Source organism: Amblyomma americanum, chromosome 10 (genome assembly GCF_052857255.1).
Source record: "Amblyomma americanum isolate KBUSLIRL-KWMA chromosome 10, ASM5285725v1, whole genome shotgun sequence".
Classification (NCBI taxonomy): Eukaryota; Metazoa; Arthropoda; class Arachnida; order Ixodida; family Ixodidae; genus Amblyomma; species Amblyomma americanum.
Window position 1 is genome coordinate 47,507,267 of NC_135506.1, and position 22,765 is coordinate 47,530,031.

General features: G+C 46.0%; 1 protein-coding gene across 1 annotated transcript in view; it reads left to right on the forward strand.

Moving 5' to 3' along the window:
• Positions 1-22,765, forward strand: part of LOC144107749 (HEAT repeat-containing protein 1-like) — a 60,381-nt gene that overhangs the window by 18,009 nt on the left and 19,607 nt on the right. The window contains exons 14-25 of the mRNA XM_077640908.1: positions 279-385; positions 1,823-2,108; positions 3,598-3,749; positions 8,028-8,247; positions 9,167-9,335; positions 11,159-11,297; positions 14,254-14,502; positions 15,056-15,184; positions 17,467-17,564; positions 19,238-19,381; positions 20,264-20,456; positions 22,145-22,273. Of these exons, the coding sequence (XP_077497034.1) occupies positions 279-385; positions 1,823-2,108; positions 3,598-3,749; positions 8,028-8,247; positions 9,167-9,335; positions 11,159-11,297; positions 14,254-14,502; positions 15,056-15,184; positions 17,467-17,564; positions 19,238-19,381; positions 20,264-20,456; positions 22,145-22,273 (2,015 nt within the window). The remainder of the gene's footprint in view (positions 1-278; positions 386-1,822; positions 2,109-3,597; positions 3,750-8,027; positions 8,248-9,166; positions 9,336-11,158; positions 11,298-14,253; positions 14,503-15,055; positions 15,185-17,466; positions 17,565-19,237; positions 19,382-20,263; positions 20,457-22,144; positions 22,274-22,765) is intronic.

A 22,765-nucleotide genomic window follows, 5' to 3' on the forward strand; every position in this document is an offset into this window, starting at 1 on the left:
TGTTGAGTGCAACATGTTTGGCTCATGTTTGGCACCTAGCACAGTCTACTAATGTGCCAAACTGTACGACTTTGAACATAGTACTTAACAGGAGGCAACGCAAAAATCAATAGAAGGAAGGAAATGCCTATGTGACGCTACACCACCACTTCTGTTTATGCTCGTTTTAGTTGCCCTCTATCTTGCAGTGCAAGCTCATGAACATTGTTCCTTCATTCAGAGAAGGATCACTTCCAAGGAAGCTGCAGCTGCCATGTCATTTCTGACTCTTGTTGTAGGAAAGATAATGGCCGCTTTGGTGACTGAGGATGTGGACACCATCGCAGAGTTGTTTCTTGCTGATCTTGCCGAGGCTGCTGGAAAGATTGACCAACCTCTTGCTGTGGTGAGCTAACAATTTTTTTTTTTCCCGAGTACAGTAAAAGCTCATTGATTTAGCTTCCGTTAATTCGTAAATCCAGATGATTCAAACTGACGGCTCGGCCCCAGCAAGTGCCCATGTAAGTCCATAGTGTTGGATGCTTGCTAATTCATATGCTATGGATCTCACGTCGGTTAATTCAAACGGGCTTCCAAAGGAAGGCTGTGCCCAGGTATGAATGGTGTGACAGGAGATCGTCGAAATAGCGTCACTCAAACCTGAATTCCATGCTGCATAGTCGCTTGCTTACCTCTGACGGCGTGTAGTGGCAGTCATGATGACGAATGGGTGGCCTCATATCCGAGAACACTCTGACAGCGTAAGGTCTCTTTGATTTGGCTGCACTAGTTTCATGTAGTTCTGCAGTGCTGCCGCCAGCATGCAGCATCAGTTCAAGTGCAGCTTGTCACTGGCTGCTTCCAGAACGAATGGTAGAGTGCAGGCCTGGTTGTCTGGTAGCCTTGGTGTTGCCTCCAAATTACAGCCAGCTGCATGCCGGGAACATCAACGGTCACCATAATCTCAAACCACATGACCCGTTTTCAATCGGCAAATCACAGTGAAGTGTTGCACGTAACCAGGCCCAGGAAATTGTCTTTTTACTTAAAAAAAAAAAGTTGTTGCATGTATAACTCAGATGATTTACAAGGTGTGCTGAAATGTTGCCCATGTGACTCGACTTGAGCGCTTAGGTTTACAGTTCTGATGCCACTAATAGCTATTTACCTCCTGCTTTCTAGACAGAACTGTCATTAATTCACTAATGACATAAGCCATCCTTTGTAGTCATTAAAGTTGCCACGGTGGCCTAGTGGTTGGGGTGCTCAGCTGCTGACCCAAAAGATGTGGGTTCGATCCCAGCTGCTGCTGTCGTATTTCGATGGAGGCAGAATGCTTGAGGGCCGTGTACCGTAAGATGTCAGTGCGCATTAAAGAACCCCAGATGGTCAAAATTATCCGAAGCCTTCCACTGCGGTTTCCCTTATAGTGTGAGCCACTTTGGGAAGTTAAACATCATAAACCAACCTTTGTTGTCATTATACATCAGCCTTACCTCTCTTGGGCTTCATTCGACATTCCTCCAAGTGTGGATCGTGCAATAAAAGGTGCGAGTGATGGGATCACCCCTCTCATTTATGCTGAACGTTAAAAACATCCAAAGATACATTGGACTGATCCCACTCAGTGTGTCTCGATGGGGTACACAGTACCACGCGACTAAGGAAAAGCCCTTTTAGGTTAGGTGTACGCGTTGGACACTCATTGGATCTTACTGATGGGTCTTGAATGCTTCCCGACGCCGTCATTGGTTGGCAAGGAGCATGGGTATTTCTTTTTCTGGTGTGGGGAAACCATTCTTTGATACATTCAGGTTATGAATTTCGTTTTTTTTTTTCCCAGGTAAAGATGCTGGAAGAGGCGTGCTTCCCCAGCAGTAACTATGCCTCTGCGCAACTTAGATGCATCTGCGGCACTCTCCTGAACGCCCTGGCTTCTTTGACCAAGGACGCTGAAGTCTTTCGGAAAGCCCTGCTGTTTTACCAGCGGCTCCTAGCCGAAAAGACAGCTTGTGGAGAGTACGAGTCCACTGCAGCTGCACTCCGCGAGGGACGTGTCCCTCTTGCCACGGTCGTCGCCGGCCTGGGTGCCGTCATCAGCAGAGTGGAACCTGTAGCTGCCTTGGAAGGTGGGAATGCCCTGCCGGTTGTTCTGCCTCGTGTTGTACAATTTGTCTTTACAGATATGAAAAAAAGAAAGGCACTCCTCAAAGCTGCATAGTCTCGGGTTGCACCTCATGTCACTGTTTTGCGTCTTGGTATTGCGTAGCGCAGCCATAATTAGTAGAGGTGTGCGAATGCAAGAAAAACCTTGTTAATTTGAACTTCAAGGGACTGGAGAAAATATTCGAATCATCCGAAAATTCGAATTATTGGATGGAAAAAACTGTCAATTGCATGCGTCACATTGAATTTCTTTGGTGAAATATCTGGGCAATTGTTGCCTGATTTTAGGATAAAAACAGCGCGGCAGTGACTACTTTTCATGTCTTCATCAGTGTTTTATTGCGTACATACTGTAGGGAGCATTGAAGCAGAACTGGTCAAATGTTTAAGGGGAATCCTCCAAGGTGGAGTAAATTGTAATATGGGAGTAATTGCTCATTGCCATCCACCCAAGTGCAGCCTTACGGCTATAAAGGAAAGCTAAACAGCTTTCTCAGAAACTTCGTAGTTAAAGAACAATTCGTCCTGGTCCGGGGTTCAAGCCCGAGACCACCGCTTCACCGGAGCAGTCGCTCTACCAACTGAGCTAACCGGGACGGTAAGCTGCAAAATTTTAAGAGCCACCGTGTCTTACCCCTCACAAGCTGCGCTGTTGCCTCTGAGGAGACTTCAGCGCACGAATAGTGAACAGCACATGACAAGTATGCAGATTCGGCGCACTGAAAGAACAGAACCATGCGGATGGAAGCGTAGGAAATGGCTTGGCGGCACCAAAGCGGTGAGGAAAAAAAAGCAGTGGGGAGGATGGGGGGAACACCAGCGACGCCAGTCAGCATCCGAAAGGGTGCTCACCGGGATGTGGGCTGGCACAGAGCTCAGAAAGGTGAAACTGAAACTACCTGAAGGGTCGGACTATTCTCACAGACAGGGCTGTCCGCTTGTGTCGCACCTGCTGTCGCGCTCACATCAGACATGCGACTATGCCGCATGAAATTCAGTTGTGAGTAGAGCTATTTCCAAGATCTCTTGCCACCCTGGTCATATCTTGATATACCACGTCAACTATGCCACATAGTTGGAATAGTTTCGTGTTCCCCTCGTGCGGGCCACGCTGTGCGATTGAGCAGGTTGCCTTTAAGGTTTCTTTATTCTTGTCCTCCTCTGTGGTGAAAGATAAGCGATTTCTGGAGCTTTATTAGATGAAACTTTAATAGATGAAAAGCAAACATCGGGAAACAACCACAGCAGCACACGCTGAACACAAAGCTTTGCATGTTCAGCTATCCTTTGCAACTCCTGCTTGCGTGTGTGCTGCATGTCTTATTGCAGTGATCGAAAACAAGTGTACTGCTGCGCAGCTGCTCCCTCTGCTTTGGTGCGCAAGTGTTTGTTAGTTACTGCTAACTTTTGTGTATGACGTGCGCTGCACCATTTTTATTTGAAACCTTGCAGAAAGCCCCATGTGGATTCTAAGGCAACAAGACGATGCCATCTGCGCTACTTTGGACCTTCTTGCCAACATATTTGGTACAGTCGCGGAGCACTCGGTCAGCAAGGGCAGCAGCCGATCACAGTTTCGGCAGCTGATGCGGAAGTTCTTCAAGGTGCATTCCTAGCCTTCTTCCTTGCGTGCGTGCGTGCGTGTGTCACCTCAGGTCGTGTATGGCAGTTCACACAAATGAAAGAATGGAGGCGTTGCAGAATAAAAAAAAAGGCTCGCAATGTGCAGTTAGTGAGCTGTGTGTCATCCCATGGGAATCGTGTTAGTCTGGTCATCTAATCTGATGTTAAAGAGTATGATTTAAACCAATTCTTGAAGCTTTGTAGTTCAAATAGGATTCAGAATTGCGCCCTCATGATTGCTGGGGCAACGTTCAGGTGAGCTTGATGGCATTCCGAAAAGTCGAGCGGCAAGTTGTAACGGATGTGAAATTTCAGTCGCAATTCAAACGTATTCCAAATCTTAGAGTGTGAAGAATTTGTTAACAGTTGTACAGTAAAAGCTCGTTAATTCAAACTCCATTAATTCGAACTTACGGTTAATTCGAGCTGACACCCAGGTCCCGGCACGGCCCTGTATATTTAAATGGGAGAAAAAAGTCCCGATAATTCGAACAAGTCAGCACCCGCTACGGTTAATTTGAAATAGGAGCCACTGGCTGGCACCGCTCCTCGTAGATAGAAGTTGACCCATAGTGAGTGAGACATGCTCCAAATTTACCAGATATGTAAAACAATGGAAAAGAAAAAAGAGCTGAGTGCACGAGGCTCACGGAGCCTGCGTTACGGTTCGTGCCGTAGCTTGTTTTCGCTGCTGGAGCACTCGCCCGCGCCGCTGATGCTTCGGCGCAAGCTGTTCCACGTTTTCGTTGTGTCGCAGTCACTGTGTGGCGATCACGTGGGGTACACAACGCGGCTTGGCTTCCGCAGTCATGCTTTTTGTTGGTGCTGCGAGATACATGGACAGCGGCGTGGAGACGTTGGAGCCCTTGAGTGATGCCGATGTAATTGAGGCTGCATGCTCCGAGCAGACGTCGCAGGGCTCGCGTGCGGTGAACACAGCCGAGAGTGGTGAGTCCGACGGCAGCGATGAGACTATGCCACCGCCAAGTGCTTGTGAAGTAGTGTCTGCGCCCAATGTTGCAGCATGCCACTTCTCTGTCAATGAAAACTCTGAGGTTGAGCGGGAGCTTTGAACAAGCTGCAGATGATGCTGGTGGAGTCTCGGCAGAAGAAGCGCAAGCAAATGCACTTCGCTGATTACTTTTAATTTTGACAACCCTTCCCTGTAAATCAACATGTCTTGGAGCATAAATAGTGTCATATATTCCAGCACTAAAGCTCGCTGCTCACGCGAATGCATTCCAGTACTTGTTTCTGGCGCATAACTGGCCGATCAATTTATTTCATTTGCCATTAGGACCGGATAAATTTATTTCTCAGAATCCCCCACCACAAACGTGTAGTAGCGCCTGGCTCACGATAACGAGTCTAAATTTGACTGCTTCGGGTTCTTCCCGCCCGGCGGGGTGCTATGACCGCTCATTCTAGTGCCCATTCGATAATTTGAACTTCGCTTAATTCGAACAATTTTCCGGTCCCCTTCAAGTTTGAATTTACGAGCTTTTACTGTATTGCAGGATAAGCTCTCAGGCTAGTTTCGTTTTGCGAATGAGTCTTTTAAGCAGAACCCCTATTTTAGAAATTGTTCATTTGTGGGAAAATTTGTTGCATTATATTGTACAGCTAGCTAAGAGGGAGTTGGAAGTACTGTATATACATATACGGGTAAGGACCACATTTTTTTTCTCACCATTTTGAAAGATTTCGGCCCTTACCTGAAAGGAGAATTTTGCTGTTCTATCTTCTAACTATGGCCTGGGGTCTTATCAGAAGTTCATCTTAACAGATGTGCCACTATAAAAACTATATGTGCGCATGCAAAGTGTATCCAAATATATGTTAAATGAAAGATAGAAAGAAATGGCCATACAATGAGAGGACAATTGCAAATGGAACATTTATTGTGGGATGAAGTGAACAGGTGAGTGAGGGCATGACACAAGCTCACGTATTGCACTTGAAAACGGCACTGGTCTAGTTTTATTTTTGCAGCATCTCTTCCTCTCTCTTCTGCAGCCACCGATATTTTGCCCTTTTTCTATTTTTTGCTTTCCCTCTAGCTCTGAGCAATCAAAAGCCCAACTGCATGAGTAGGCATGCACATGTGTCTCGCATCTCACTTCTTCCCTAGTGGTACAGTTACCAATTTTATGAGCAGGCGCACCACCTGTCTTTCTATCCGGCTGAGGCAATGCGCAGGTGGTGCCGATAGTATCTGGCTGTCTCAGCACCTCGATAATGTGCGTTGCAACTCTGCACCAGTTGAAACTTCAGCTTTGAACTGCTTCAGCCCTGAATATGAGCAGCTCCACTTCGTACCTACACGCCTTTTATTCAGTAGGGAGGCAACGTGCGGCATGTGGCCCGCGCGATGCCGAGCTCTGGCCGTATCAGATCCCTGCGCCGTGCTCGGGCAGGAGTGAAGGTGCTGCACAGAAGCTACCTTGTAGAGTTGCGCTTTTTGGCGTGGAAACATAATTTTTTTTGTTCCTAGGAGGTTTTGCGCGGACATTCCGTGAGTACTGTTGCGCAGCATCGTTGTGGTTCGCGGTTGCTGTGAAACTTTATCTTTTATTTAACTGAAGGACATGCACAACAGTTCGTCTTATGTGTATTTCTTTTACATTGGATCCTATGGGAAACCAGCCAGACGGTCACAGGTTCACCTCATCTGAGAATTTGTCTTAACTGAGTTTGTTTCAAGAGGAGTTAACTGTAGTTCACTGAACCGAGAATTTCGCTGTTTCAGTGTTGGCAATTCTTCTTGTAATGTGATGCAATTAGGTCATTCTGATGCCTTTGCCTTTCTTCCTCTATCTTTTTTTTTTTTTTTTGGAAAGGGGGAGGGGGGGGGGGGGTATGGCATTTTGTGGCGTAAGCACAACTGGGTTCACCACTCATGGTGTGTAGATTCTGCATACGATTGCAATGCCCCTATTTTTTGCACATAGAATGTTTTCTCCAAGGAAAGAAAAAGGAAAAGCACCATCCCTTGACGCAGGTTTACACTGACAGTGTCATGGGTTTGATGACTTCTGATAAGGGAAGTGGGGTACTTATGATGTATTCCATTTTCCTCGGCAATGCAACGTCCCTGAGGGTAAATAAATAAACAGATAAAAATACATATGTACCATAAAAACCAGACTATAGGTCGGACCTTAATATAGGTCGACCCCCCAACTAACCAATTCTGAAAACGAAAAAAATCTTTTTCAATGGAAAAAGTACTGAAAGTCATCCTTACCTTGAAACAAATGCAGCTCAACAGGTTGCATAATGGTGACGGCATTTATTTTCATTTAAATGCTGCTCATATGTACACCCGGCCAATTTTTTAATAGTATCGCGCGCTCTTCGACCCGTGTGTTTGTCAGCACCTTATCATCACGGCACGGAGGGGCGAAAACAAACGAGGTATGCGCATGTGTACACATGCACATACTCTGGCTTCTTTCACCCCTCCGTGCCGTGATCTCTGCCGCTTTCATGCGGATGCATTCGGCAGTCACAGGCAGCGACCTTGCATGCAGCTCCCGGACGAACTCCGCAACCTTTCCTTCCAATTCTGGATATGCTACGGTCAGCCCACGGAATGGTGTTTTCTTCTGTTTGCTGCAAGTTGTAATACGCAGCTTCTGCCTCCACCAGTACCGAATGCTCTTTTCAGATATACTCCAAATTTGCTCTGTGCCACCAGGTTGCCGTGAGCTTCCACGTACCCAGTTGCGTTTTTCTTGAAGGCGACAGTGCATTGCCGTCGGGTTCCGCTCATTTTGAAACAAAATGTGAACAAGCAGCCTTTAACCAAAATAGCTTTGCAACAACGGAAACGCAAAATGGAGGTACCGCGCCACGCTGCTGCTCATGGCGATGGTGATGGAGGCTGTTGACTTCAGCCGCCCATTGTTGCAAGAGTTCCGTAGTTTTTCTGCCAATGACCGGTATATAAGGCGGGGGTCTACTTTTCGCCATGATTTTTTGAAAAAAAGTTCGACCTATATTCCAGTTTTTACAATAAATCATTACTTTAAATGAATGATTGAACGAAGAAACAGGTATGTTGCTTGAAGGCCACGCTGGCATTCATGATTGTTCTAAGCTGAAAACAGTTATTCCATATGTCCAAAAGCTGAACCGAGTCATTTAGTTTGTCATCAATATTTGACTTTCGTTTGTTTGAACTGAGAACATATTTGCGCTCCTCTGCCATTTTCGGCTAAGCCCGTTGTTCTGTTTCAATTTCCTGCTTTCCCCAGGTGCACTGTCCGAGCCTGAAACGCCAGGTGCACTTCCTGAGTGGCCTGTGGCTGTTGCACCTGGATGCCAGCTGTTGTGCCGTTGCCAGCATCGGCTGCCAGGGGGCGTCACCCTCCCTCCCAAAGGAGAGGCTTCAGTCTCTGGCTCTCGCTGTTTCGGTCCAGCTGCTGGAGACAGGCGAGGAGGACATCAAGTGGATCTTGGCCGAACAGAATCTTGGTGGGTATGGTGGCCTGTGCAGCTAGAAAAAAGAAAGGAAGCATGTTTGAATCATGAAAAGGGAGCGGAATCATGGGAGTGTTTAAGGGATACACTCAGTGGTTGGAGGAGCTTGTTGTAATCTAGGTGGTTTGTGACTGAAAAAAAGAATGTTGTGCACAGTAAAATATACACAGAAAAATGAAAAAGTGGTGGCTGGATGCAGTGCAGACCTTTTAACTTTCGTGATGCGCAGGGCCAAACAGCGAAAGTCATTGATCGGTACTTTTGCAAGAAGTTACATAGTGAGGGTGTCAGAAGCAGTGCAATGTATGGTGCACAACAAGTCTGGCAGAAATATTCTGCAAAAAGGAAGACATTGGTAGTCAACTCTACTGAAATAAAATATAATCAAGAATTGTGGATAGATATGGAGAACACATAATGCAGAGGCTTATTCTCTGTGTTTGTTGGTCACTATTGCTTCTTCTTCATTTATTTACTCTTTTTTTCGATTTTTGAAGCTAAAAATGTTTGTAGTAGAGCTTTCTGACGGGCTAGTTGGTACATCTCTATTAAACAGCGTGCGCTAACAGGACGTACACAGGAAACTTGGAGACAGAGGAAAGAAGCGCAACTTCCAACTTTAATGACAGGAAAGGATGCCAGACGCTCTTTTATATCTGCCGGAGTGAGGGTGTGAGAAATGAATGACAGAGGCAAACAACTTCAAACAGCGGCAAAAAAAAAATATATTTGCATGAAATCAGTTTCCTGTGTACGTCCTGTTAGCGCACGCTGTTTAATAAAAATGTTTGATTCCATCCTGCGTTCCCACACCATGTTACTTTATCTAGCACAGAATGGCAGCTGAGCATAATAGACTATGAGGCAGTGAGAGTTACAACTCTGTTTTTTTTTTTTTTGTCCGCATGTGCAGTGTTTCTGTCCATCGTGCTGTCACTACTGTCGCCAATACAAGGGATCCGAGAGGTGGCTGTCAGCCTGGCACAGGCGGCACTGAACTCGTCTCACAAGGGGCGCAGCGGGCCCCATCTTCTTTTCAATGAGATCGACCAGCATGCTGCAGAAGTGGCCGCTGACACGGAGTACGTGCTTGCTAACCCCAATGCTGATGTTTCAGGTTCATCAGGGGTGGTGCTCGCCACCCCCCCAAAAAAAGTATTGGTTGCTTGCTCCATTACCCGACAAGGATTTGGTAGAATTTCGTTACATTAAATTGCAGCCAGTAAAGGGACATCGCCTTCACATCTTGTTCTTTTGATTTTATTTTTGTGAGGAGGAATGCTACGTAAGCATCATGCCTACCCCAAGTTGAGTTAAATTGATGAAGTTGGGGAAATGTTTTTATTGGAAGGGACGGTTTAACCAGCACATTTTTGTGAAGCAGCATTTTTTTTTTTTGCTAATTTGGCATTTGTTTTTGATGTGAAATTTGTTTTCTGGCCTATGAACCATTGTTCCTTTGCAGAGTGACAAGTTTCTTAGAATGATGATCCGCAAATATATACGTTATAATCTCATGTAAGGGCTGCACCCATGTATGGGCCACACCCTCAGTTTTGAACTATATAATTGAGAGAAAAATATGGCTATCCTTTTTTTTTTAATTCGTGTATGAGCCGTATCTACAAAATTCACTCCCAAATTTAAATAAAAAGTGCGGCCCTTACCTGAGTTTATACGGTAGCTTGTTACAATGCTGGTCTTTAGGGTTCCTGCACTTGCATTGTGCTGAAGTATGATCAAACTGAAATGCAAAGAAGGTGCCAGAATGAGAAGAAACTTAAAAGGTAAAAAGTACCATATGCATTCGTGTAAGAACAGCTCTTTATCATTGCAATTTTGACGGTGTGCGGCAGTTACGTGAAACCTGTCCCCTGTTTATGTGGTGGCACGTTTTTTTTATGACATATTAGCACTTCCGTGGTTAATCTTTTAAGTGCATAATGCATTAATTAAAGGTATTGATGGTACAATGCACAGCGACATGCTATATTGCTTGATAGTCAGCATGAGCCATCTAAAGAAAAAGGCTGGTAGGCCACTTTTTTGGTCAAAGTTCCCTTCCCTTCCTTGACAGAGATATGTGCATACAACTGTTGGGGCATAGTACCTTACCGAGAATAATGATGGCTTGGCCAAAGGTTTGATACAATGCTTCGCTTGTGCGATCTGGAGCCATCAGTGCGAGCTAGCCTTACCTGGGTTGCTTTTCTGATCGCTTTACTGGCGAAGGCATGAAAAACATCTGTGGTACCTTCATTTTAATGTAAGATTATTGTGTGGTGCTTGACTGGTAGCATGGTTATGCCTTTTATGGTAAACGGCGACTAGTTTCAAAGCATCTTTGCTGCGATTTCTATGCGAAGCATGCTGAACCGGCAGCGTCTGAGCAAGGCGGGCAGCATGCCATTGCAGGGAAGTACGGCACTAGCATGGGTGCACCCTGTTCCGACTTTTGTGCAGCTAGAGATAATACCAGTAACGTTCTACCTTTTTTAGTGTAATGTCTTGCTCACAAGTAGAAAGTGAGGCAGTCTGACGAAACAACACGTCATCAGCATGATCGCACTGGTTGTACCGAGCGTCGTAGGCAGGTTTCACCGTCTGTTCGCTCCGAGTGGAATGCACCATGTGTGTAAATGACACATGCGCAAAATGGAATTCTTTTGGCTGACTTTATTTCTTTTTAAATTGTCGGCTGGCAAGCAGTGGTTTCTGCCCTTGCACTGACGCAGCCCTTACACGAGTATATATGTCAAACCAGCAAGGCGTTGATTAGTTCCATGACGGCACAGTGCTTCCAGAGTCCCCGACTGGAGCTGTTGAAAAATTGACCATCACTTATGAATTCTAGTGGTGCACAAAGTGTCTGAAAAGCCTTGCTCTGTGTCGTGCCTGCATGCAGGAAGCTGCTGGAGCTGATAGGCACCTGGAGTCATGGCCTGAAGAAGCAGAACACGCTCCTGGTGCTTTTGAACCACCCTCAGGTTCCTGTGGCGATGCAGAACGGCATACTCCAGCTGGTGGCACACATTGACTCCAAGGTGTGTGGACTTACGATGATGACGACGGGAGGCTTTGATTTCGGTGGCAGAAGGCCAGTGCGGCGAAGGTGCACAGTGGCTGGCATGTTTTTGGTCTGCACGACGTGGGGGCCAAAGACCGGGGTTTTTTTTCCCTAAGATTTCACCCCAGAGAAAGCTGAGCACCACGCCAAGGAGAAACTTGCATTTGCTAGAAAACCGATGGGTAGTGGCACTGGGTACCGAACCCCGCACCTCCTCCATACTAAGCAAATGGTCAAGGCAATCGCTGCAGTGTTGGCTTTTTACTTATTTTGCTTCTAGGGCTTTTGGTTGGGCCACGTGTGTTAATGCTGATGTGATGTCTTTTGTGTTTTAGAACGGAAGTGTTTTAGAACGGAAAGTAAGAGAGCTTTGCTTTGTCAGCTTTCTTTTGAGATTGGTTGAGCTTGCTCATTGCTTTCTTCCCTTCCTTGTCTCAAAAGTAGTTTTCATTGGTTGTGTTGAGAGATAAGGGTGCAGTCTTCATCTTTCTGCACGTCATGATGGGACTGATAGTGGTTTACAAGACATAGGTGTGAGTTGCCTTCCAATCATATCGCCAGTCAAAGCAAATGGCATGCCTCCTTTTGGAGTTTAATTGTACAAATCAATAGTATTCAGCAAGGCGCAGTAAATGCCACTCGGAAGTGTCGCAGTGTTTGGTCTTTTAGAACATGCAGGCAAAATCATTTCAGTATCAGATTTTTTTGTCCAATTTTTGTCCGTGTGTCTGAGCTGCCTGTTTTGCGTATTTCTGGCCTGGTGAGAGTAGGTAATGTCCCGAAGCTCCACCCGAACACTGAGAAGCGCCGCAGTGTAGAACTCCGGATAAATTTTGACTACCTGGAGATTCCTTAGCTGGTGCTGACATTACACAGAATACTGCAGCAGAAGTGATGCACTCGGGTATCCGTGCTTGTGGTGAATAGATACCTTCACATTTAAGGGTATAATTTTGCATTTTTGTTTTATTTCTCAGCATTGCGTTCTTGCAAAACACTAGGAAGCTGCTTTGTATTGACATTTTTTTCTGCTACAAAGCTCGCTGTAAAGCAGTTTTCGCCATTCGCACCACCACCGACAGTGTCGTTGGTTGCAGCTTACAAGATGTGGGTGCGGGTTGCCTTTGGTTCATTTTGGTCGTCAGAGCAGCTGACTTGCCTCCTTGTGTTGGTTAATTTAGTGAATTAAAGGTGTATAGGCAGCTAAGTTTTGGATGTGTGTTTTCTTCTTTCTAATGATGCGTAAGGCATTGGTATACGTGGAGTACCACGTGGCAGTGCGCTTAGCGGGGTAGATGCGGCATTGTTAATATCGAAGGGCCGCTGCGGTGGAGGAATTGCCGGCAGATAAAGCAAGGCTAACCCCACCTGTAGCATTCAACGCCTCAACCTCAACCTCACCTACAACTGCTAAATAATTTATAATCTCATTTCTCTCTCATGCTGTTTTAGTTTCATTTTCAGTGGCCGAACGATGCCAACTTCCAGTTTCAGTTCACACAAGGCATCACAAAAAATGCGATTTAATCGCTGCTTCGTCATTTTAATTCACTACGTTTAAAGCCAGTCTACCAGTCTACCTCAAAAGCTGGAATGACAACGCATAAAGCAGCAGCAGTTATTTTGCATTTTTTTCATGCCTTACGCATCCGAAACTCTGACATCGCAGAGCTGCCAAAACTCAAACCAGAACAGCATGGGAGGAAAATTATGTTATAAATTATTTAGCTGTGGTATGGAAATACCTCGTGGTGATCCATCTATAGTAACGTCCTACACATCACTGTGAAGAAGACAACATGCCACCAAAATGAGTTGTCTATACTCTTTTAATGGACGTTAGAGCTGCGAGTTGCTGTAAATGCCGCAGCATTTGACTACAAGGTGGGATAAACAGGGATATTTTTAATTTTGAAACCTATTGAAGCTTTGAATGCTTAGAACTGTTGAAGGGCTGCGTGAATTGAGTTGAATGGCAAATGCAGTTTAGGAACTATTAAAAAACCAGCATTGTCTGCCTTTACTTGGCAGTTTATTAGCCTGGGGGAAAAAGCGTTTAATGTTCAGCGTAAGAAAATCATTAGTGGATACTTTGGTCTGTTTTGAGCATGCTTGAAGTGGGTGTAGCATATGTATGGTACTGATACAGTGAGATTGTCATTGAGCAACTCTGTGTGTTTTGTGTACATCTGTATTGTTTGTTGGCAACATGGCTGCCACTCTCCTTTTCCCGCTAAATGGACTTCTTTTTAACGTGATGCAACTTCTGAAGAGAGGACTTATTGACGGGGGAGAAGGGACTAGCGCACGCAGCAGTTAAGGCAGTGTAGGCAGGAACCACCGATGAATGCCAGCAGCCTAAGCTTGAGTCTCGTGTGCAGGCAACCAGCGATGGTGATGAAATGTGGCTTGGCTGCATGGTCTTCATCATCTTCTTTGCACTTCCCGTGACATTGGAGAGTGAACTTTCAACAAGCTATGCTTATGGAGCTTATGAACAAACATTGTATTTTTTTTTCTTTATGAGTGTTTACTGCCTCAAGACACAAAAAGGAGAGTGATTATATAAATGGGAACAGGCTTGCTGATCTAACAAGTAAGTTTTACAATTATTTGTTACTAGCGCCCAGGTACGCTATTTTGTGCACTTATTGCATGGACCCAAGCGAGCAACTTTCTAAAGGCCCAGATGCTTTTGTCGCCCGCTTTTGTAAATATGTATGTCCCAAAGTAAATAAAATTGAATTGAAGTGCGCAAGATACTGATCACGGGGTCCCTGTGTTCAAGTAGAGTACGACACTGCAGCATCACAAGTGACAGTGACCCCGCATTCGGGTAGGGTGCATCACATTCTTCTTGCAAGAAGCACCTGCCTCCTTTCGCTGTTTGCTTCGTGGGCGCATGACTGACTGCCACCCTCCATCAATTCCAGGCTGCCCTGGAAGCAGCTGTGAAGTTGATCTCGACAACCCTTGGTCCAGAAGACCGTGACGTCGCACCCGCGACACCGCTGCCCTCCAGTCAGGCGCTTCTGCTCAGGGCCTGCTTTGCCAAGTACAACACCACCCGGGTAACCCGGCTGGCCGATGCAGAGGGAGCAGTGGAGGTGCTGGAAAAGGCGCTGCACAGCGCAAGAGCGTGCGAGGGCACTGAATCGGTGGCCACCATGGCGCTTCAAGCAGTGAGTCTTGCCTCTTGGTAAACACCTGCTCATCTTTGAGCAGGTGTTTTTTTGCACCTGTGTTTATTTTAGTCAGAAGACACGAGTCTGCAGCGTGGCTCCTTAGAGTGGGTCCTGCAGAACTTTTTGGTTTCTTGGAGTGCTTTTTTAGATTCCGTGAGCACCTGAATCTATGTATGTTTCAGCCCCTTTCTTTTACATATTTCGTTTTGGGGACTGATCATACTCTTAAGTGCTTCACAGCAGTAGCACCTATTAATTCATGCGTGCCTATAGGTACTCACAGTAGGTTCTAGCGTTCGGCAGCTAGTCAGTATGTTTTTTTTTTTTTTGACGGGTCATGCATCTACATGCCCCTTTTTTGCATGCATCTTAGGCACGAAGAGATCTAATCCAAGAAACAAGGGTCTATTGGCATCTTTTGGAATATGGAGTTCCGAGAGGTTAAAATGATTAGGAATCCCTGGTTGCTACTCTTATGCAGATATAAAAAACGACTAGTTTGTTAAGTGCTTCTGCACGCAGTGAGACTTCTGCATTCCGTTATGTGCAGGTCAGCAAGGATTTGGTGAAGAAGCTGCCCAAAGAAAACCAGGCCAAGCTTCTGGACACCTTGGTCGACTTGGCCCTTGACACCCCATCTGCTGTTCAGCACTCAGCTGTCAGCAGAGCTTTGCGCAAGGTATGCAAGATCTGCTGAGCTGCTTTAAACTGTCTTGCTTTTTCTTGCATTCTTTCGTGCTTCTCTTTGCCGTGCAACTATGCCACACAGGCGCAGAAGTATACACTGAAACCTCGATAAATCAGTGTCGGTTAATTTGAGATCCCGGGTAATTAAAAGCTTTCTAAGGTTCGTTAGATTGTAATGTAAGCTTTACCAATTAATTTGAGCCAGCAGCTCGCTCTGGCTCAGTTAATTCAAAGACTGGTGCTATGCGGAACGGCCAAGTTTGCCGTCACCCAGACTTGGTAGCACCCGAGTTCTGCTGGTAACACAATGTCATACCACTTATTGTAGAGCGCAGGGCCACATTAAGTGGTGGGATGTCTAGTATTGTACTTTTCAGTGCTTCCCACATCATTGTGCAGGTAGTGGCAGCACTGGTGCGCAGCACGGTGACATTGTGCTGGTCATGGCGATACTTTGTGGTTCACCGGTGCCTGATCAGCATCCGGTGGCATTAGGTGCCGGCACAAATTAAGGGTATAGTTTTCATCTCTTGCACCTCGTGTGGCACACCGAGTTCATCGGTACAAAATACGCTGTGCTGTGCAGTGCCTGGATATTTCAGATAGACTGCATACACTCTCTTCTTGTTGCTTCTCTTTAACCAACAGTTGCCGTTTTGTTCATGCACCTTAATTAAAGCTGCTCTGCGCCATTAACCTGACGTATTTGTTTTTGGCCGCTGCCCTCAAGTGCGCTGGTAACATCGAAAATATCCCTCAGATGTCGAAACGAGCCTGACCAAGTTTTGGGCAACCAGCAGTGATGTGGCAACCACAATGAGTCCAAATGAGCTCCCTATGTAGGAAGAGTTTTTCGTTTAACTTCAGCCGCAGCTTTGTTGTGTGCAGTCGTAGTGACTCTAACAGTGCCACAAGCGGTTAGACAACATTTTGTGCTTGCCTCCTTTGTTTACCTTCAGGTTTCGGCAATTCTGAAACCCACCTAATTAGAATATGTCGCGTCCTGACGGGCTTCAAATTAACAAGGTTCTACAGCAGCATTACTGTGGACTTTGGGTAATTCAAACTCGCCTAATCTAGAAATTGGAAAAACAACATTTTTGCGAATATTCAGCTCTAATGATAACTGTCCTCCTAGAAAATGATTTTTCACAAACTACATATAATCTTAAGAAACTTCTCGTCCTCTTAGAGGGTTCAGATTAGCAGCAGTTGACTCTAGCTCTCTCATGCCCTTAGTTGTAAAATCTTTCGTTGTCAGGCTTCATGAGCAAGCTCAGTGGCATTTGTCATGAGGTATCTACAGTTTAGTAAATTTTATCTCAGCTCTTTCGCTTATGGTTGAGTACTGTTCTGCAGTTGCAGTCTCTTACATGCAGTAGCATATTGTTTAATTTCCAGCAGCATCTTATCAGGCGTCTAAAATTTTATTCATAACTGTCAAATGAGGCATCTCCACAGCACGTTTGATGATATAGGCACCGTTTCTGGTTGCACCTCTGACCGGTACTGTTTTGCTAGTGCACTGGCTTAAAACTAGTTTTCCAGGTTATAAAAGAAATTTTATTCTGTGCAAGACGACTTTAATATTGCAGTACTGGTGTGATTGGATTCAAGCTTATGAGTAGCTTTCATTCTGATAAATGGCATTAATTTGGGACGTGTGGTGCAGGCTTGGAAAATAAACATAATTTCTTGCACATGTTACTCACTGGTATGGATGCCACATAGAATTTTTTAATTTGACGGGGCTAGAGTCAAAGGCATCATGAAAATCTGCTTGCTACATTCGGCATTAAGTTTTTGTGAAATGCTTTTTTTTGCGGCACTTGTCATTAGCTCCTGTTCTTGAGTGAAATTTTTGTGGAGAGCTGCTTTCCTGTAAAGTGCTGAAATTACAAATTAGCCCTGGTTAAACCTGAGTTGATTTGGTGTGTTCGTAAGCTGATGTTTGGTGGTTGATAAATGCATCATTAGCTCCATTACAGGTAAAGAACATTCTTGCTGAAATTGGCCTTCAGACTTCCTAATGTTAGTTTATTGAATCTAGACAGCATTGCTGCTGCGGGATAGTTGGGAGGTACAGTAGGGGTAGTTGCTCGTAGAGGAGATGCACAGAAAACAACGCAGATGAAGGGGAGAACGAGATGACACCTACACCTTGTGACAGTCACAATGCTGCAGTCGAGCGCCAACATTGTTTTAAAGTATAGAGAGCTCGCCTTTGCCTTGTAGCACTCGTGACGTTCAAGTGTTTCGTGCGTGTTCTTGCAGGTGTGTTTCTTCGGAAGCCTTCTTGTGGAACCTCTGCAGCGTACTGGCGTGTCGCAGCAGAGTCCAGCCCGGACGGTTCGGGAGGCCAAGAAAATGAGGTGACTGGGCCGGTTTCTTGTTTGGCTTGGAGGTGCATTTCTTCGGTACCACCGCTTCTGCTTGTGTATTGAATTGGCAATTTTGAATTAAACTGATGCTTGTGTTAAAGTAAATGAGCTTGCCGTACTGCTGAAACGTAGTTGGGTGCAAGTTCCTGCCCACTAGTCGCTTAGTAATAAAGATAATACAGACTGCCAAGCAAGCTTTTTGGATGCCAGAAATTTGAGGTTGCAGAAGTTTCACACTTTTACATGCAAACAGTTGCTTTTTCTTAGAGCCGGCATGTGTTCAAGGCAAACCTTGCGGGTAAAAAGGGGGTTCGAAGATTCAGCTTTTTGTTTCCTAACTAGCATATTTTATTTAGAACAGGTAGTGACCACTGATCACGACCATGAGAGGGAAATAATTATACGAATGAGAATGGGGGGGGGAAGAGTATGTGGCAGGTTCTCTCAGATCATGAGTGGCAGTTTACCAGTATCCCTCAAGAGAAAAGTGTAGAACAGCTGTATTGTACCGGTACTCACCTACGGGGCAGAAACGTGGAGGCTAACAAAAAGGGTTCTGGTCAAGTTAAGGACAGCACAGCGAGCCATGGAAAGAAAATTGATAGGTGTGACGTCAAGAGACCGGAAGCGGGCAGGGTGGGTGAGGGAACAAACGTGTGTTAATGACATCCTAGTCGAAACCAAGAGGAAGAAACGGGCTTGGGCAGGGCATGTGATGCGAAGGCAAGATAACCGCTGGTCCTTAAGGGTAGCAGAGTGGATTCCAAGAGAAGGCAAGCGTAGCAGGGGCGGCAGAAAGCTAGATGGGCGGATGTGATTAAGAAGTTTGTGGGGGTACGGTGGCTATGGATGGCAAAGGACAGGGTTAGCTCGAAAGACTTGGGAGAGGACTTTGCCTTGCAGTGGGCGTATTCAAGTTGATTGTGATGATAATGATGATGATGGTGGTGATATTTTATGCATTCCTTGCAGAGCACGGGAGTTGCTATGTTGGCTTTTCTGCTGGCCAGCTGTTAGCCTGAGAAGGCTTTCGCTCTGCTAGGGGTTGTGGCACCACTTCCTTTTATAACAATGGCTGTAAAATAGCTACCAAAAATGGAAAGAAAAAAAAGATTTGGAAAGAAGGCTCAGGAAAGGGAGAGGGCAAGGAAAAGTATATGGCAGAGATAGGTGCCAGAGCAGAGGACGACACAATTGTGTGTATGACGGGGCCGCAGCAGAAGCGACTGAGTGGCACATGTAGAGGGCGCCGCTGTGCATAAATAAATCCTATGCCCTGATACGGCAGAGGGGCCCAGAGTGTCGGCGTTATAGGCGAGTCGTGCTAGCAGGAGTGCCATGAATAATGCGGAACCACACCGTGTGGAAGTTCGGGCTCGTGGTGCATTGTGTAAGCGTCCTTGTTTGCCCTCACAGTGTTGTAGCCACGCTTGTTTGTTTCAGCGAAGACTCAGTGTAATTAGAGAAGCATATTTTGACGCTAGCATCACTCTCACTCGTAATAAGCGAGTGTTCATTATAACTGCAGCCGTTGTATGTGGGCTCGACTGCCTTGCTTATCTTGAAACGTCAATAGCTGCAGTGCTTCCATCTAGCAGCATCGTAGTCTTTGAATCCCAAGTGCTTTCGCAAAAATCTGTGTTCCTGTTTTGGCCTGCTGGCAGGCTCATGGATGCATCAGAAGAACAGGACCCAGCAGAGTCTCCCCAGTGGAAGCGCGTCCTCATCCTGCTGGAAATGATCCAGAGCCGAAAGTCAATCGAAGAGGTCACGCTGCTGGTTGGGCCACTTTATGTGCTCCTCAAGAGGTAGGGTCATTGCATACCCTTGTTCACTTGCTGCATTACATTGCCATTAATAAAGAACTGCTTTGTTAAAACCCTTTGTGTCCTGAAACCATCTAGCTTGGAGGAGCTTTAATTGTTGTGGCATGGACACATTGGGCAACCAACTTTTTAAGAGGTCTCTGCTTCTGTGCTTAGTGATTTGATGATGATGGATTTTTTATGGCACCAGGGCATCTGTGGCCAAAGAGCACCATGGCACAAGGTATTTTTCTTCTACTCAAGGTGGGGTCAAAGACCCATTTCCCCAAGCATTTCACCCTAAAGAACCCGAGCACCAGTCCTGGGGAAAGCTTGTATCCATTGTATCACCGGTGGGTACCCAGCGGCACTGGGGATCTGTCAGTGTTTTGAGAAAGAAATAACTGACAAACAGTTGCGCTATGCTATGTTATGCGAAAACGCAACAATACCCCTCATGCTGGGCTATGTAACTGCTCCGTGCCTGTCTTCACACTGTGCTGCTAGTGCAGTGCTGTCTTGTGTCATGCTGTGGGGCCTCATACCCTCCCGCCATGCCACGTTGCAGCTGTGAACCTCTGCATTATGCCGCTGTGCAGCTTCACTTTCTGCGCTGCGCCTCTGCAGTGTAGTGCTTTGCTCTCGCTCTTGCTGTGCAGCAGCTGCGATTTCCTTCCTCCTTTTCTCCTACCTTGTTGTGGGAAGGTCTACGTCAACATTGCGGATTTGGAGGTTCCTCCCATTAACAGCTATCGCTGTGAAACAACCAGTGAATAAGCAGGCTGTTGCTGTCACATCTTACAAATCTAGTGGGCACAACAGCTGGTAGTAACGGGTGACGTGGTAATAAATGTCTCCTCTCACTTCTCCTCCCCTGTGGTGCAGGAGTCTGGAGCTGGGCACGTCCCCCCACGCCGAGTACCTGCGCCAGTGCGTGCTGACGGCCCTGCAGGCACATGGCCTGTCGGCGCCGCGCCACGAACTGGCTTCCCTGGTCAAGTGCCTGCGCATCTCCCAGAGTGCCCAGGCCCAGCAGCTTGTGCTGGGCTTGCTCAACATGGCTGCCCTCCACTATCCCGTGAGTGAAATGCACTGCCACTGCTCCTTCTTGCCGGCTTGACGGTTTTGTGCTTTGTGCGTACAGGGTTTCCAGTGGCTACATTCGACAGTGGCTGTTTGTGACGGCAGCAGTGGTTGCATGCACTTGTTGGGCGCAGCAGTGGAAGCCTGTGTTTTGACAAATACTTGAAGGGAGCTACTTGGCCTGTTGGTGGCAGTTTTGTGTCACATTGTGATCAGGCTTACTGGTGTGGTCTTAGAAAAATTTTTAACAATGAAGTCATAGTTATGAAGTTTTCGAAGAAGATGTTGTTTGTGTGCTGATTCTAGGTGTGTCATTTAATTTAATGTAAAAAAAGTCCTTTCGAAGTTATGCAGCTTTTAAGAAATTTTGCTACAGGGGACTTGCTAAAATGCATGCCATTGGTTTCTCTTGACGTCAAGGAAAGAAGTAAGAGTACATATATTATCCTGCCAATCGTAGAAGTTGAGTTACAGGGATTTGAAGCTGCTGCTTCAAAAACGGCAACAGACTTTTCTTCCATCAGCATGCAGAAAACGTGTTAATCTAAAATCGTTTGCAAACAAAGATAATGTGCAATTTTAAAATAAATGAGGACAGCAGTATTTCCTTATACCATATTTACTCGAATTTAGCGCGTTTCTTCCAGGATTTTTTCCCCTTAAAGTCTACCCTCGCGTTATAATTGAATACCTCACTTCGAGTGGCTTAAAGCAGTGCTGCGGTGCAGCCATTTCAAAGCAGTCAGCTTGGTTTCGGTTTCCGCAGTTTTGCGATTTTATCCTGACAACATGGGTGCCACGGAAGCCAAATTCTCATCCATCCAAAGTCAAAGTGTTGTTCTCTGTCATTTTTTTGTGTTCGTTGTGACCTCGCGCTGAACGCGTCGTCGCTCGCGGTGTATTGATTCAGTGCACATGATGGCGACGTGTCGTACTCAATACGACGCTCGTTTTAAGGGAAAAGCGATCCTTAGCTGAAGAGGTCGAGAATTGCGCGGCAGCTCGAAGACTTGACCTTAACGAGCCAACCATCCGCGGAGGGCGACTGCAGCGGGAGGGGCCTTTCAAATGTGAGCCCAACCGCAAAGGATTTCGTGGGCCTTGTCATGGCCATCACGTCGAGCTGGAGAAAAAAGTGGCGGACTTTATTATCGAGCAGCGCAAACGTCTCGAGGGGGTCAGTGTCGAGCTGATCCGTTGGAAAGTTAGAGACATTGCTCGGGAGATGGGAAGGTCAGAGCATCTCATGGGTGGGCCCAAACGTTCATGAAGAGGAGTGGATTCTCTCTGCGGCGAATAACATCGATACGGCAGAAGTTACCGGAAGACTTCGATAGCGAAAAGGAGGACTCCGAAAGCGAGGACGCTGTATAAACATGTTGGCCACGATGTCTATTAAAGGTACTTTGTTTTGCGTCCTTACGCCTCGCGTTACATTCGTGGTTTTATTTTTTCCCGCTGAGCAGCTTGTAAAGTCACCCTTCGCATTACATTCGCAGTCGCGTTACATTCGAGTAAATACAGTATTACTTTTCTTACAATTTTTTCACACTGAAAAATATGCTACATTTGAAGACATTTTTTTCTTCTGTTTTTGATTGAATCATATAAAATAAATTTAATATTTGCATGCCCCTGGTTATGATGTCTGAGCAATGACATGCCTTGCTGGTACACCCACAGGAGGAGGTTCTGCACAATGTGACCTCAGTGTTCACCTTCATGGGGGCTAGCCTGCTGCGGCAGGATGACAACTACAGCTTCCAGACGGTCATGCAGACCGTTGAGACAGTCGTGCCTGCCCTGCTACAGGTAGGTCATCGCTCACCACTTGGGACTCACTGGCTTGAAACAGCTGATTCGTGCGAATAGGTGGATTAGTCCCAGAATGGATGCACTTGATGCTTTCAGTCAACTGTGCTCTTGTCGACACTGCTTGCATAGCATATGAGTAACCTTATTTCACTTTGAATTTGTTCAGGCATGTTGGGCTTTAGTAACGTTGGTCTGCAGCTAGTGAAGTCGAATGCTGTAGTAAGAAAATTTGTGTGGACATTTTGGTGTCTTATGTGGGACTATGCTCGTTGGCAGAAACTGAAGTGGTCCCTATATTAAAGTTTGATGTGAGGCCAAAGTTATGCTAATGATTGTCCCATAGTGATGAAGGCCTAACTCATTTGTCTAGATGCTTCCACTTCAAAGCATTTAAGAATCTCTGTAATAGCAATACCAGTTTTTTCACTGATATGCACCGTGTCATGAAACCATTTTTAAAAGATGCCATAGCACGCAACCTACTGCAAA